This window comes from Megalops cyprinoides, chromosome 25, assembly GCF_013368585.1.
Source record: "Megalops cyprinoides isolate fMegCyp1 chromosome 25, fMegCyp1.pri, whole genome shotgun sequence".
Taxonomy (NCBI): domain Eukaryota; kingdom Metazoa; phylum Chordata; class Actinopteri; order Elopiformes; family Megalopidae; genus Megalops; species Megalops cyprinoides.
This window is the reverse complement of record NC_050607.1, coordinates 622,071-639,809: the sequence shown is the minus strand read 5'-3', so window position 1 is coordinate 639,809 and position 17,739 is coordinate 622,071. Positions and strand designations below refer to the sequence as shown.

The 17,739-nt window shown below is 45.7% G+C and overlaps 1 protein-coding gene across 2 annotated transcripts in view; it reads left to right on the top strand.

Moving 5' to 3' along the window:
• btbd11b (BTB (POZ) domain containing 11b) overlaps nucleotides 1-17,739 on the top strand; it is a 95,951-nt gene that overhangs the window by 58,368 nt on the left and 19,844 nt on the right. For both annotated transcript variants that reach the window (XM_036519983.1, XM_036519982.1), the window contains exon 2: nucleotides 10,334-10,483. In XM_036519983.1, the coding sequence (XP_036375876.1) occupies nucleotides 10,334-10,483 (150 nt within the window). The remainder of the gene's footprint in view (nucleotides 1-10,333; nucleotides 10,484-17,739) is intronic.

Below are 17,739 nucleotides of genomic sequence, written 5' to 3'. Positions count from 1 at the left end.
TTAGCAGCCACATCGCACAGCATCAGTATGCGTAGCATGGACTGCGTAGCCTTTTTGTTGTATTAGATGTGCTTAGCATACGTGTCACTTGCATCACGCCTTGCATTTTTATGCAGTGTTTGGAACACAAACAGGCGCCAGTTCCAAATGTTTGTGTGAGTGTCAGAGAGTGATGTCTGCATCATAATAAACTGCTAATGGTGGGTTGTTAGAATATCAGTCATGCATGTAAGAAAGTGAGAGCAACAGCAAGTGTAAAAGAAGCTAACAGAACTGGAGTGTGCATCAGTTCCATGTGACTGTCCCTCTGCGCTGAGCGTGCAGGTAAATGGCCCTCTGAGAAGGGCAGGTGTACTGCAGCAGCTACGAGACTGGAAGGATCTGGCTTAATCATAGTCCTGTGTGTGTGTGTGTGTGTGTGTGTGTGTGTGTGTGTGTGTGTTTGTGTGGGCTGGACCGTTTGGGATGCAGTAGAAGAGGAGTTCAGAACAGTACAGCCCTGGTGTCCCTCACTTCTCACCACGTATCACAAGCCTTTGTCCTGACATGCCTGTTTGGGCTTAATTACTGTTTTAATTACAGCTTTAATTACAGCTTGCTTGATGTGCCTCTCTTGTAATTGTGAATTTATGGCAGGGCCTCACTTTATAAACAAGCACTGCATCTCAAAGCCTAAGGCGAGATTGTATGTGAGCACAGAGCCTCACTCTGTCCCTCCTGTTGTATGGGCTGCTCAAATTTATAATGACCTGGTTCTCATAAAAAGGAAAACCAGCCAATTACCCTGTCGCCAAATTTGTTTTAATTGTCCAACATTGACCATTGTGCATTGCCACCTGTAGCCTTCGACAGCTGGTACGTTAGCCAATGCATAACTGTAAAAACCTCAGCTGCAAAGAGCTTACCCACAAAACCTAAGGCCCTGATTAAGGCCAGTGCTGTGCCACACTCGTTCACTTACTTTACAGATATTGATTTCATTTCCACATTAGCATCAATATTTAAATCATTCAAAATGGTAGTGATCAATGAACTGAATAAACCAATAACCTCCTTTGTGCTGATCCTCGGATGAATGTATTATTGTCACACTGCTGCTGTGATGTGGGAAACAGCATGTGTTCATTCTCAAAGGTGTGTCCTCCATCAGAGGAACGTTATCACTACAATGTACAGGAAATCAGAGGTAATAAAGAGGTGTGTGGAAGCAGGCAGGAGATGGACTCTAACAGAGAGCCAGCACAGCTGTGGGGTGACTGGGGTGTGGCAGTGGCACACATTCAGAGCCGCAGAGGAACCTGTCGCTGTCCCCTGCTGTATGTTTATAGGATCACCTGCAGCCAGGAGAGGCAGGTGAGCCAGGTAAAGCAGGTGAGCCAGGAGAGGCAGGTAAGGCAGGTGAGCCAGGAGAGGCAGGTAAGGCAGGTAAGGCAGGTGAGCCAGGTGAGGCAGGTGAGCCAGGGGAGGCAGGTGAGGCAGGTAAGGCAGGTGAGGCAGGTGAGCCAGGGGAGGCAGGTAAGGCAGGTGAGCCAGGAGAGGCAGGTGAGGCAGGTAAAGCAGGTGAGCCAGGAGAGGCAGGTAAGGCAGGTGAGCCAGGTGAGGCAGTTGAGGCAGGTGAGGCAGGTAAGGCAGGTGAGGCAGTTGAGGCAGGTGAGGCAGGTGAGGCAGGTAAGGCAGGTAAGGCAGGTGAGCCAGGTGAGGCAGGTGAGGCAGGTAAGGCAGGTAGGGCAGGTGAGCCAGGTAAGGCAGGTGAGGCAGGTAAGGCAGGTGAGGCAGGGGAGTGTGAAGAGCACAGTGAGAGCAGCAGGGCAGGGCAGTGCTGGAGTCAGGCTGATGTGTTGGAGTCTGTGGGAATGCCTCAGCAGAAATCCTCCGTGACGCTAATGGAAACAGTGTTCAGGGGCTTTTTAAAGAAATGTGCCTATTTCTCTGCTGCCAGCCTGTGCTGAAGACTGAGAGCTCTGCCATATAACTTCCAGCAGCACAGAGGCAGTTTAAAGCCAGTCTGCCTCCACACACACCTGCAGTCCATTATCATGATGCCTTTAAGTGTTTCTCTGCCCTGGCGGAGGGGAGGATGCTGCTTTAACTGTTTTAATATACTGCAGCTGTGCTGTGAGTGCCAGCCTCAGTCAGCCAGTCTGATTGCATAGGGGTTGATACAGTGCGTTTTCTCTGTCTGTCAATCTGGTTTTCATTTGTTATAGTGCAGTTTAACAGTGGGAATTATCACAAAGAAATAACATAGAGCATAGTGCATTTTCCAGAAAGAATCCAAAAATCAGAAAACCCAGAGACAATTGGGGGAAAAAAGCAGGAAAATTATTCCCAGACCGTGGGAGAAGGCATTTGAGAACTCCTGGAAAACAGTGTAATAAGAGGAAAAGGCGGGGCTTCACTGCGTCAGCTGCAGTCTCTCAGTGTGGATGACGGGGGTGCTGTGGTGGCAGTGGCCTCAGACAGGCTGTGAGGGGCCCTAAACCCTACAGTAAGCAGTTTCACACTGCAGCAGCAGGCTGGGTATGCTGTCTGCAGCAGCTGGTAATGCTAACCATGCTAACAGGAGGGAATAGTCCTGTGGAGACTGTTTCATGGAAGGCAGGTCACTTTTTGTGCTCTTGCCAAGACTCTTACGGCAGCATTCTGAGTGAGTCGCACATGGCTGTTGAGCATCCTGATTGAGGGGCATTGAATGCATTTATTTGCCAGTCTTGAAATATTTTTGTATGGATGTTAAAAGAGAGGTCAGGGTAAATTCTAACCCTAAGGTCTATAACAAGTAGGTTCTGGGTGGCTGTGCGCAAAGATTAGCACAAAAAAAAACAAAACATTATTTTGTACCCAGGACTGTTTTGCTTGAATTTAGAAATGAAACGTTTCATATCCTCCAGAGCTTTATGTCTTTAGACACTGCAGATCTGGAGAACTTCAGAAGGTTTCACTGAGACATGTCATCAGCATAAACTTGAAAATGTATTCAATGCTTACAGATGACGTATTCAAGTAGGAGCATGTAAACTGAAAAGAGCAAGGTCCCACAAAATCAGCCTTGTGGGATACTGTACTTAAGATAATAGGTGTCTCTATTTAGGTGAATAAACCGGAGTCTTGATTGGTATGACTGGAACCACAACAGCACACTTCCTTTAGACCAGTGGCACATTCAAGCCTATTCAGAAGGATCTGGTCATCTGGTCATCTGTTGCCTGCACTCAGATCAAAAAACAGAAGTATAGAGAGACAGCTGTGGTCAGAATATTGCTAACATCCCTAGTGAAAGCTGTCTCAGTGCTGTGAGCAGGTCTAAAGCCTGACTGAAAGGTCTCCAAGATATCATCAAAGTGTAGAAAGGCTAGGAGCAGTTCAGCCATAACTGTCTCCAGGAACTTTTCTAACAAAGGAAGGGTTAAAATCGATCTGTAGTTCTGAACATGTTTCAGATCTAGGTTTGGTTTCTTCAGAAAGGGTTTGACTATGGCTAGTTTTAAGGGCTTAGGCTTGTAGCCTGATGGTAATGATGTGTTAATATTCAGCACAGGCTGACACAGCACAGGCAGGAGATCTCTCATTAGTTTGGCTGGCGTGGATTAAGTGAACAGGATGATGATTGATGATCTGTCATCTTCTGGCACATTTGTTCATAAATTGACTCCTCCGTCTATCAAGTCTCTCAAATAGCTAGATAGATCCACTGAAACCCTATTTGATGATTATAACTACTCGCTGTTAACCATGGATCACTTCTAGCCGGGTGGTTGTTAGTTTACATCCCGGGTCAGGTACTTTTACCTGTGAGCATTATACATAATCTGAAATGCTTCACAGACTGTCCAGCTGATTTAACATATCTGGATAATATGTCAGATGTGAGCTGTGGAGGTCTCTTGGTGTAAGTGCATCTGCTATGCAAATCTGTGGTGAAATTTCACATATTTGCTGTAATATTCAGGTACATTGATGTCCTTCCTAAACTGAGGAAGGATGGACACAGGTGTCACTGCAGGACTGGAGCAGTGTCTCTGATCTGGATAAAAGCCAGAACACCCGGACTCCCAGGCAGTGTTATAACGTGACGTTAATGCTTGGCATGGACCCAGGGGTTATCTGGACGCCACAGTGCGTTGTGGGAGTGATGGCACTTCCTGAATAGCATGGGGATCAGTCCCACTGTGCACCTCTGTCCCTCTCTGCAGCAGCTCTCGAGCCAGCTCCAAGCCCGAAAGCACACATGCACATTACCAATACAATACTGTGACGTCAGAGGCAAATTTGCCCAATTCTCTGCAATGAGGGAGAATATGAATGTGGCATTCACATGAAATGTATATCCCTCCAGAGCCTGCAGAGAAATGGAGTCCATTACTGGAAGCAGGCTGCCTGCAGTTTCGTTCGTGGCTGAGAGTGAAAGAGGAAGGACTGGAATGAAAGACTTTCATTAGCCTGGGAAAGAGGGAGCGTTGGTAACAGATTGCATCACCAGGCACACCACAGTCTGAAGCCATCAGATTCAGAGCTGAGGAGGAATGAGCAGCAGCCAGAGCGGTAGAAAAACCTGCTTTTACACATCGCTCTGAGGAGAGGACAGCTAATCATATAGTGATACGTGGTGATAATAGCTTTATTCATAAAGGAGTCTCCAAAAAAGGGCCATCTATACAGCTCATTCGGCAGTAAGCAATGTATGTCCCTGTAAGGAACAATGCACTGTAGTTACTGTAAACACACTCGCACACACACACATACACACCCAAACTCACACACTCACACACACACATACACACCCAAACTCACACACTCACACACACACATACACACCCAAACTCACACACACACACACACACATACACACCCAAACTCACACTCACACACACACATACACACCCAAACTCACACACTCACACACACACATACACACCCAGACTCACACTCGCACACACATACATACACACCCAAACTCACACACTCACACACACACATACACACCCAAACTCACACACACACACACACACCCAAACTCACACTCACACACACACATACACACCCAAACTCACACTCACACACACACATACACACCCAAACTCACACACACACACACACATACACACCCAAACTCACACTCACACACACACATACACACCCAAACTCACACTCACACACACACATACACACCCAAACTCACACACACACATACACACCCAAACTCACACACTCACACACACACATACACACCCAAACTCACACTCACACACACACATACACACCCAAACTCACACTCACACACACACATACACACCCAAACTCACACTCACACACACACACACCTACACACCCAAACTCACACACTCACACACACTCACACACTTACATGCACAATTTACAGTTTGGCATTTCGCAGACGCTTTTAAACCAAAGCGACTTACAATTAGTGCATCAATCAGGTTTAGCTGACTTCCTCATAGGCAAATACAAGTTAATTATTTACAGTACCATGCTCCTGTATATCCTGCAACAATAAAACAGAAATCTGCAAACAAAATCTGCAACGTAGAGACAGAGTTAGTACAGGTTTTTTTTTTACATTTTATACCATGACACATAGATACATAACAGAAAGGTTACACAATAGTTGTAGGTGACAGGGGACAGGTGGATCCCGAAAAGGTGGGTTTTCAGGCCCCTGCGGAAGATGGCGAGTGATTACGCAGTTCTGTTTGGGTCAGGAAACTCATTCCACCACCACGGAACGAGGCCAGAAAAAAGACGTGGCCGAGTGGAACGGCTGTCAGGTTCCTGAAGTGAGGGAACCGGCAGCTGCCCAGAGGAGGTTGAGCGGAGAGATCTGGTTGGAGTGTATGGAGTGATCAGAGACTGAACGTAGGACGGGGCAGAGCCTCTTGTGGCCTGGTAAGCCAGCACCAGTGTCTTAAACTGGATGTGGGCTGCTACCGGAAGCCAGTGAAGTGCAGTGAGTAGCGGAGTGACATGAGAGTGTTTTGGGAGGTTGAATACCAGGCATGCAGCAGCATTCTGAACCAATCTCACTCGCAAACACACACACACACCTGGCATACATCATATTAATAGGCTTTCTGTCAGCTGCATAGATTGGTGTTTTCTCTTTATCTCATCTCCCAACCAAATTGAAATTTCTATAAAGCAATTTGTTCTAAGCTTGATTTAATTACAGCCAAGTTCTGTTCCAGTCCAAACTCTGGCCAGCTGCTCTCGTAGGGCACATTTGAACCCTAAAGTAATGGCTAGCCCAGAATTTCTGCCTAAATGTCATAGTGCCATTACTTCAAGGTCATTTTTGAATATGAACATACAATATCAGAATGAATTTTCATTAGTTTTAGCAATCAACCAAAATTTACTGACACAGTACACAAATCAACATTTACAACTCTGGTGCTGTGTGGGGATATTGTTTTTTTTTTCTCAAGGAAACAAGATTTAATTGAATGCACTTTCTTCTCTTACTAAAAACTTTTTACTAATGCGTTATTACATTTATTAATACAAGTTATTTAGAAATTCGTCATTGAAATGAATCATTGTAGCTGTTCAAAATAATATCCATATTGTCTTGCTGTCGATCTGAAATATGTATGTATGACTTAACACCTTGATATTATGTAGCCACGTTTAATTGGGAAATATTTCCTGCTTTTTCAAGCTATGAAAGCATCAGCAGCAGTCTAACTCTGCAAACTCTGCAACTGTCAGTAATGCAAATGATGTTGAATTATGCCTGTCTGTGTCTATAAATTTATTCTGCTGTATATGTATACCTCGTACGGCTGTCAGGGACCTCTGACCGGATCACAGCCGATTGGTAATGATGTAATGAGGAGAGCTCCACAATCTTGTTCTGATGTATAATAGATAGAGAGAAATGAGCTTGTTTGACTGTTTGGAGGCCCCAGTGTGCGGGACGGGTGTGTGAGCAGCTGGAAGAGTGAATCACTCTCTGTTTTCGCTTTTTTATCTCATGGTATGAATAATGCAGAAAATACACATGTGGGAAATATACTTATGCAGCAGGAGCTGGAAAGGGCCGTATTGCTTTCATATTAAACTGTGTTTTCCTGAACCCACTCAAATGCATGCTTTGGCCCTGCCTTATCGTTCATGGTTACTAAAAACCATCCACATCTTTCCGATCAGTCTCCCATTTAAACCTGAAAACGGCCAGTGGCCTCTTTCCATTAGTGTGTCATGGAAAGGTTGAACTCACAGTATAAATAATCATTAAAATGAGTGGTTCCACATGCTCCAGGCACTCAGGTCTGAACCTAACCCTCTGATTGGAGTGAAGCATGTCCCCTTGTACTGGGTGTGAAAATATTTGCTAAAAGCAGTAGGGCTGGAGCTGGACTCCCTAGAGTGCTTTCGGCTCAGTTTGGGCAAACAGTGGGCCCTAGATATATCTCTATTCTCAGTATCGCCTTGTGCTGGGAGTGGACTGAATGCCTAGTTTGGCAGTGACATTGTGTACATTTGTTAAATCACAGCATCCTGGGTTATCACTCCGTTGGTTGTTATTAAATGCCCCTCCCATCTTGGGTTTTTGTGAACACCATGACAAGTGACTGAGGGACAGAGCAGAAGACAGCATATGTCCTGTGCCTGGGTGTGCGGTCAGATGGCCTTTCAGCAGGCGGGACGGTGGAGCCTGCAGCTGGCATGAGCACGATGGGGTGGACAGTGACATCATAATGACGGTGACTGAGCACTGGGCTGTGATTGGCCACTTCTGTTATTCAACAGTGCCATCAGAGTGGGGTCCTGGCCTTTTACAGCTTCGTTTGTGTAGGACTTAATCATAAAGACTGGTAATCATTTCTGCTACCACTAAAACACTGAATAAATGTAATGCAGAAAGAGAATAGAAGCATGTAAGTGCAGATGCACTGTGTCACGGCTGAGTGAGGGCCAGCGTGCTGAGATTGGGAATGAGTGTTGGTTCATTGTCCAGCTCTCTGGTCAGGAACATTGTGTCAGCTGGTATGGACAGCAGTCTCTCTCCCCAGAATCAATCCATTGTCTGAAAATCATTGACCTGAAACAGCAACTGCACCTTTTGGAGGAAGTAGAATGCATACCGTTAAATCTGTTTCACCCAAACGATGAATGTTTCAAGGGAAAGTACAAGCGAACGATAGATGAAAATGGCAGGAAATTGAAAAAGGAGTAGCACATCATTTTGCTTGACCTACTTTCTGAATAGGCCTTTGTCTGTTATGGCAAAGTGTGTAGGCTGAGGTCAAACATTTCTTCATCACTGAAGCAAACTATTTTCCAACTGCATCTGCTCTGCGCTGGTCCTTTACCTCTCTCCCCAGACAAGGCTTGAGGTTAGCATGAGCGGAACACTGCTAATGCAGAAATATACAGGCCAGAGTGGAGTGTCGCACATACAGAAATATATCTGACAGTTAGCTCGGCCTGGGAGGCTGCCTTTATGTGACGAATGATGGAACATCACAGAGGCGTCCATACACATCTGTACACATCTGCATGTGAAATAGCCACACATTGACGTTATGATGCCAAGTGATCTGATCTTACCTGTGCACAGGTATATACCTGAGGAAGAGCGAGTGGTCAGAATCTCATCACTGCTCACGTGCAAAATCAAAGAAATCACGTAGGAGCATGACAGCAGCTTGAGGGTATTATTTTCTGCTTTTTTATGTAATGTGGCTCCAATAATATAGAGTAACTCTCTTGTGTTTGTTTCTGTTCAGTTTTTCCAGCAGCAGTAACCTTTGCATGTTCTCAGGGAGCTCATTTCAGTTAGGGAATGTGCTCATGCACGTATTTCTCTTTCTGTTCAGGTTGTGGCATGTGCAGCCCAAGGCACAACAAGTTTTTGACTTTTTTTGGTGTTTGCTTTAAATGTCATTGGGGACTATCGATTTGGTTTTAATGAATGGCGCTTTAGGGAAAGCTTTCGCCTACTGGAAATGTTGCTGATGGAAACCGTTTGCATGCTGGGAAAGGTGAATAACCTCAGATAAGGTGAATAAATTCAGAACATGCATTTTCCCTCTGGTCCAAGTAGGCAGGTGTGATGGGGGTTGTTTCCACACCTCTGATGTGTGTATGATGGGAAAATGACTGTATTTCCTGTGCAAACATTTACTGCGCTCCAGTGATGGCTGGTGGATGTTCACCATGGTAACGTCGTGATATCTGAGCACAGTGTTGCGGATAGAGAGAAACAGAAGGAGGGAGAGAGAGAGGGATCTGAGGAGGCTCAGTGTGTATGCTGTGTGCTGCTGTGTAGCCTCAGCGGGGACAGACTGCTGCAGCACACTGAGAGGGTGGAAAGCAGGGACAGGCCATGTGGCTGCATGGTTCACAGGGATCAGAGCAGAGCAGGAACTGCAGCCTGAAAGAGAGCCTGAAACTATAAAATCAATGCTGATACACAGAGGGGCACTGATACCCAGAGACTGATACACATGAGGGGCACTGATACCCAGAGACTGATACACATGAGGGGCACTGATACCCAGAGACTGACACACATGAGGGGCACTGATCTACAGAGGGGCACTGATACCCAGAGGGTTTCTAATAACGCCACCCTGCAGTAAGTAATCCTCATTAGGGAGAACAGTCTCCCTTTGATCCCATGTATGAGCTCATTAAAGGTGGCAGGTGTATCTCTGTACACCTATACCTACACTCAGTATCCCATCTGGTGCTCCTTTGTTGGGCCTCTGAACAAACTAATTTACTCTACGTATTCCATTTGCAACCTGATCAGTGAAATTGGAGCAGCGTGGATGGTCTTTTGGAGGGGCTTCAGGACAGTATTTTAATTTCATCTCGGTACCAACAAAACAGCAAGAGGTTGCTTAGACAGTCAAATGAGCAAATTCATTTGCATTCCTGTTTAAAAGATTCTAGCTAAGAGGAGAAAAGAGATTCGTAGACTGTTTATAGCTGGGTGCAGGTCACCAGGATATGCAGAGGGCATTTTATATTAGCTGTAGTGGTGCAATGCTTATTAATGCTGGGTATTTGAGTTATATTCTGTATTCTATGATCTGTCCTTTGGGCAACTAGTTTGTAATGGCAGCAGTTCAGCAGTTCAACACATGAAACTGCTTCACTCCACTGATGGTTCATGCAGTTGGTGTCGAATGTCACGGATGACCACATCCTGCTGTATGTTCCAAACCAGACAAGCAGCCATGTATAGCAGAGAATTCTGAATGTGGTGGTTGATCGCATCTCTCCATGCGTGCTTGAATGTGGTGACTGACAGTGTCTTGCGCATGCTGACCGTTGTTGATGTGCTGTGTTCTCCTCCCTGCAGGGGTGCTGAGTCTGCCGGACAGCCTGACGCTGCACAGGGACCAGCAGAGGGCCAACAAGGCCGGCGACGCCCAGGCCTACAGCCAATCAGAGCGCCGCACCATCGAGCAGTGCCTGCTGGCCACACGCGTGGGGAGCATCGCCGAGCTCAGTGAGTGTCCCCTGTAACTGACCCAGGATCAGTCTCAGCTTTACCGATATAATGGTGGGAGATGGGTAAACTGATCAGGCACTGTTCCAGGAACAGCTAACCAGTTGTTTATTATAGCGATGCTGTGGGCTGGGGAACAGCTGGAGCTGATGCAGGATCAGCATACACAGAAACACAAAGCACCTTTCCCATCATCAGCCATTCAAATGCCCGATGCTCTCAGCTGTTGTTTCAGACAGACTGCTACTTCCAGCGTGTCCCGTACTGAGGGCCCGTGTCTTTCACTCAGGGGTTTACTCATTTAGGACACATGGAGATGATCAGCCTTGAGGTAGCCTCCCTCAAATTGCCTGTCAACTCCATTTCACAGTGAAAAAGCCTTTTTTCTAAATATTTGTAGAACTTCATTGGCATAATGTATGAATCCCTCTTTGTTAAATGGCAGCTATTGCCTCTGCCCTCTGTTTTAGTTTCACTCTGTCCAAGTGAGCTTACCTCATCAGCGCCTGCACTTTCTCCTGCCACTTGTGCTTCCCCCCCTCATCCAGATGTGCAACAGAGGATTATGGGATATGGCAGCCTCCTTCGCTCTTGGCTGAGCCAGGCAGTTAAGCTTATGATGGTAGTGTGCTGGTGAGCTCTGTAAAAGAGATGTTTAAATGCTTCTGAGGCATGGTAACACTGCAAAAACAAAACAGGAAAATTTGAGTACAGATAGTTTTTATGTTTTAGAATCAAAATATCTGATATGTCTTCATACTTTAGATTTAGAAAGTTAACTTGATGTTTCTCTTTAAAAAAGTATATTTGAGCTAAGGCTCAAAAAAGAATTTATGATGTTTGGAGTCAATGGTGTTTTATCAGAAAATAATTATCTTACAGATTGTTGGATTTGCAGATGGATTTGTAGAGGCTGTTGTTGATATTTTTGAAAAGTGAAACCCTTTTCATCTTATCATTTTTCCATATTTACATTTCCATTGTCATTTATCAGATGTTCTTATTCAGGGCAAATTACACAGTGCATCACAGAAACAGCCAGTGCTTTTCAGATGAGGTTCAGGTGTGTTATTTAGGCCACAGGTCTCATATGAGGTAGATAAGTATGGTAAACTCCTCCGTCATGCTGGCATATGTGCATTCATGGTTGGCTATATGCACTGCTGGATCATGCATCTGCTTTCCAACTGCTGTATGACATTTCCTCACCCACAGTCCCACAGCACTTATTTCAATGACCTCTGACCTTTGACCTTTCCCATTTTATACCCCTGGCTTGTCCTACAAACACAGTTTCATTCCTATAGGCAGATATCCGTGTTTAAGACAGGGTTTATGGCGCTACTGTATTTGAAAAGCAAGAGTCTTTATAGAACAATCCTTCTGTAGCTAGTATCTGCCTCTGTAACCCATTTATTACAAAGACATTTTATGCAAACACTTACTCAAACATGTAAAAGACCCATAAGCGCAAGAGTTAAACAACAATATTTCTGTGGAGAATTTAACATACACAAGGCTTAAGTACCATGTGAACTGTCATATAGAATTGAATTGCCACAGCGTATATGGTGTCACAGAATTTAACTGGTAATGAAAATACATGTAGAAAACATGGATTTTGGCAAGGTTTCATCTGACAGCCATGTTATTCTGCGTGGGTTTATGATGCATAACCAGAGTGTGAATGGAGAGAGGAAAGCTTAGAGAGGGGTCTTTGGCTTCTGCAGCAGTCAGGTGCATCCGGTTTCATCTGTTGGAGTCCATCTTGCCGCTTTCCCTAGGGGAAGTGTTGTCTTTTTCTGTTCACGACCTTCAGCCATGCCCGTTTCACACCCACACTGTGGGTGTAGAGGACTGATAGGTCACATTCCTGAAATGGGCAGGACTGAGTTTTCAACCGACCCACCGTCATCTTCCCATGCAGAGATATTACTGTTCTAATATCCAGAGTATACGACCCTGCAGTAAGACTCTGTCTGTATGAACCTATAGTATGACTATAGTATGCATATATAACTAGTGTTAGGGAGAAGTGCTTGGATAGAGAAAGTAGAGAAAGTGTAGAAGAGTAACCTATGTGCAGGAAGGAGACCCCTGACAGAATAAGACAGGGATAGGAGGCAGAGGCTGGGCGCGGTCGTGAGGGCAGACCTGAGGCTGTCACAGGAAGATCACTGCTGGAGCTGCTGAATACAGACAGGCCATGCGCTGACAGCTCCACTCTATACACCGTGGCGGTCCTCTATCCCCCACACCTCAACTAAAGCTTTTAGTACATTTATATGTATATAGTCTAAATGAAATATCTTTGACACTGAAGAATACTCCGTCACAAAACACAATTCATATGACCCCCTACCCCCATTTCCTGAAAGACGAATGACTCTCCAAGTCTGAGGTGAATCACAAAAGTAAAATGTTCCTTTTTACAGCTGAAAATTTTTCTTTCAAAAATGCTCCTCATTTCCATCACTGTCTCAGTTTATCCTCTGCAACTTCGCAGCAAAAGATTTTCCTTCCGTTTGAAAAAGAAATGTAATTTTTCTCTTTTTTTTCTGGGAAGGTGACTCAGCTAATCTCTGACTAATCCAAAACTGTCACCTGTTCATGCTGGGTATTTTTTAGGAACTGTGTGTCTGCTGATGAAAAATATTTTCTTAACAGTATTCTAAATCATAAAGTTGTAAAATTATTGTCCTTAAGAGTCAAATTACTGATTTAACAGAGAAAACCTTAGGTAGGAACCACTGTTCATTTATGTAGCTTATTTTAAGAAATAATATCTTTCTGTCCTCTCACAGAGACATTATTGGACAGGCTTCTCATTCATGTCTTTCTACATCACTGAGGTGCAAAGGCCCCAATACATAACAAATGTCCCAGAAGACTCCTCTTCTACTTAAACAATCCTGTCACCTTATTTACCAGGTGGCCGAGCCAGTTATTCCCTCATTGAAAACTTCTGCTCTCTGTTGTGTTCCCACATTACCAGTCAACTGCCAATCTGTAGGAGCTGCATTAGGCAGAAGTGGGTGAATCATTGTAGTGTGTCACTTTCATGAACAGCTCAACCAAGATACTACTCATTCTGATGGTGCTCTCTGCTTCTAATAAGTTACAGCCATTTAAGCACAAAATCAACATGAACCACAAAATGCTGGAAAAAGACACAGGTCTGTCTGAGAAGACATGCTTTTTTCTTAACTTCCAGGAGCTGATGGTGGCAGGTGTTTTTTGTGTTCTTTCTTACACAGCATTTTGACTCTGGTGGATGTTTAAAGGCACCAAAGAGGTTGTGTAAAAAAAGAAACAATATAAAAGACCTAAGAGCCAAAGAGCCCAGCTCAGAGGGAGGGAAACAGCACATACAGTCACGAAGTGGAGTCAGTTATCCCTGGTGCTCAGAGCTCCCATATCAGTCTGTTTGCACCTGCGCCCATTGTGCCAAACTTGAGCTATTGTTCAAGGCAACCGACTTTGCAAGAGGAGGCAGCGCTTGGGGTTATCCCCAGCACCATCAGAAGGAATGTTCTGCACAGTACTGTATGGATCTCTCTGTTAAGCACGGTACTGTATGGATCTCTCTGCTAAGCACTGTACTGTATGACTCTCTCCTCTGTCTGCATTGTGAGAAACTATCAGATGTTTTACTAATGTCCTGGGGGCTGTCTAAGGAAAACTGATGATGGAGGAGATTAGACGGCACTGGAGGCCTGTTCCTCCGACAGTATCTGCTTACTGCTGTTCCATTGGTCATGCTTGTCATGGCTTTTATGCAAGGCTCCTCTGTTCTGATCTGCACTGGCAGCAGGCTGCCATAGCCCTGACTATAAGTGCCCCATTATCAGAGGAATTACCCTCAGCTGAAATTTAAGGAGGCTTAATGAGATTCTTCATTGATAAAGTGGTCATCATATCATCAGTTTGATGCCTGCAGTAGCAATGCAGTCCCTCACAGTACCCCTATGCTAAATGCTAATTCCTCATGTGGTCTCAGTGCACCTTTGCTGCAGCAGTGCATGCTGGGAATGTATGCCTCATGTGTCTGTAATGCATGGGAAAGGGACACTGTCAGTTTTTCTTCCAAAGGAAGGCATTCCCGGGGGTACATTCCTCTGAGTTATCACTGCTATCATGACCGAGCTGCGGCTCCGCGCCTCTGCTCCGTGCTCTCCTGCTCCCGCTGCGGGAGGCTGTAAAATCTGAAGACATTTTTAATGTTCTGATACCATCTGTAATCCTCTCACACACCTCCTGCTTCCAGCACCTCCTCTCCCCGCTGGCTCTGAATATGGAGCCTTTGAAGATCCTCGGATTCTCTGCTGAAACACACAGTGACGACATGGCCGAGCTGTGAAGCCAAACAGCATTTTCAGCATCAACGTGTTAGGTCGTTTCACCAAATTAGTCATGTACATGGTACACGGTGAACACAGATCTGTTGATCTGAATGTAGAAATCTGTCTGTATTGCCCGTTGTACACAGTTGCTCCAAGTCACCTCCCCACAGGGCCCAACCCTCATCCCACAGCCTGCACACTGAGTCTGTACCATCACAGAGTAATGGCTGCAATTTGGGCTGGGACAGTTAGTGCGTGAATGGGGGCAGGCTGTCCCAGGTTAATAGGGCTCCATTTTCTGCCTGATTTAAGGCATTGAGGTCTTTAATAGGTTGCCCTCAGAGTGTGGCATGCACTGTGCTGCCGCTGAAGGGCACAGCCTGTTGGCCAGAGGAGCAGACTCACCCTTCAGTGGCATGCAGTCTTTAATGAGCACAAGCTCAGAGTTTCCCCCTGTTCTCTGGAGTCCCCACAGCCTGCTCTCTCAGCAGGAGGCTGTGTATAAGCACTAACACTGACACAGCACCCCGCAAACCTCGCCACACATCAGATTCTCAGCTCTGAGGCTTTCATGCAAAATATGCATGCATATTTCTGGGCCTGGTATGGATTCTCGGCCTGGCATTATTCACATGAAGTGTCCATTTTGGATGAGCTCGCCTAAAGTGATCAGTGTGCTGGACCCAATCCATCCTATCGATTGCCTCTCCCACATCGGGACAGCAGCCCCATGGCAGTCATCAGCATCAATCAGTATAAACATCAACTGCTCTCATCTGCCTGATTGCTGTCTTCTGTGTGTGTGTGTGTGTGTGTGTGTGTGTGTGTGTGTGTGAGAGAGAGAGAGAGACACACACAGACACAGACAGAGAGGAGGGTATATATGCAGTCATGTGTCATGTAGAAGAATTTCACCACATTATGCTTTTTCCACAAAATGTAAACATTTGGGTGAATTACAGATCATGTGGTTGTTGCATAGAGGACATAATAACATTAGTGAAGCAAAGGATGCTGCAATTTTTAGCATTTGGCAGCTTTTTGTCTGCTCTGGCAGAGAGAAGCAGCATGGATTCTGAAGTCTGGTGTTGGAGGTCAGAATGTGGAGAGATGCAACCTAAACCCAGGCACTCAGGCATGTGAAACCTGGGAAAAGAGGAAGTTAAAGACACAAACATCCAGTGATGAAAAGTATAAAGTAAATGTGTGAGGAGGCTTGGAAGCAGGTAGCTGTGTTACAGGGAGTGAGTGAGGGCGGGATCTCAGCACTGGCCCGGGTTGCAGCTTTTTAGAGGACAGTGAAGAGGGCCCACAGTGCAAACTGAGCCTGTAAGGTGCCTCTTTTCCTCACAGTCATGCCCCTCCACCTCATAGCCACATCTCTCCTATTTATAGTCACACCCCTTTTCTCCATAGCCACGCCTCTCCTCTTCATAGCACCACCTCTCATCTTAATAGCCACACCTCTTTTCCTCATAGCCACACCTCTCCTATTCATAGCCACGCCTCTCCCCTGCACACAGGCCTCATGAAGACTGTAGTTCTGCTTGTTGCCAGGGGCAAAGGTATCTTCACTCTGCTTCCTCACAGCTAAGTTGTGATTGGAAGACTCTTGCGCTGAAACTCCCACTGGCCACGCAGTCAGGGTCACAGAGAGTTTAAAGCAGGTTGAGGAGTAATTAAAAATGCCACCCTGGGGGAAAACAATGTTTTAATTAAAGTCAGAGCAATGATAAGCTGATTGTATTTCAGCACTAGAACAGATGGAAGGTAATTACTGCTACTTTTCCTACAGGGGCAGAAATCTCCCATATTTCACTGCTTATGATCGCATTGTGGCCTTCTGGGCCTTTTGTTGCTGGTGGAGTCTGTTGTAAATCTGGCCCTGTGGATTGGTGGTGCAGGCCTCGTCTGAGGCCTGTCACAGAGCAGCATTAATAGCGTATGAGGATGATACCCCAGCCTGCCAGCTGTCACTCTCCACCCAGTGTGTCTCATTACCCTGTCATCGGCCTCCTGATCATTACAACAAGATGGGCGGCACACTGAGAGTGTGTTTAGGGAGGCTGGCCAGTTCACTCCTAATCCTACACCTTGGCCTGTAGATGTGTTTTTATGTAGCTCAGTGGCGGGCAGGATGCAGTGAGATTATTGAGCCATGCCCGCTATCATACGCAACACTGTGCTGATGTCACAGCGGCGTTGCAGGAGAGGGCGACCGCGCTGGCTGCTCGTATCAAAGCACTGATGCCATGGAGACAGAGAGGAGTTAAGGCCTCAGGGCCAGTGATTGGTCTGTCCCTGCTGACAGCCGCATGGTGGATTAATGCTGGTGAATACAGTGGCTGAGACTGTGGGCCATCTTCAGTATGAGTCAGATCAGTTCACCAATACAGATCAGTAAGGGTTAGGTAACCATTACACTCTTTTTGGAATAATGGCCAACAGTACATACAAAACCTTGTATGGGATCACTGTTATTATAGTGATATCTAGGGCTCCCTAAATACCTATACGTTTGCTAAAGCAGTTCAGGTGTGGATTACCTAAGAATGCAACAGTGGCCCCTGTATCCCACCTGGGATTTCAACCTCTCGTCATCTGTTGACATTTTAAACCCCTGACCACATCTGGTGCTTCAGATTCACACAAATCCAAAACCCCCAAGCAGCTTGGTGCTTAAGGTGCTCACTCTGGGTACAAGCTGAGCCCTGCCGCCCGGGTTCGGTGACCAGGAAAGGAAAGGAATGAAAGTGCCCTGCAAAAGAGCATCTCCCCATTAAAGTGGACCTGCAGAGTAAATATAGTTACCAATACTATCTTACTGTTCTCTCAGCAAAGGGCAGTGGGAGATTCAGTGTCTCTCTCTCTCTCAGCAAAGTGTCAGTGTGTCAGCGTGCTGATGCCAGATTA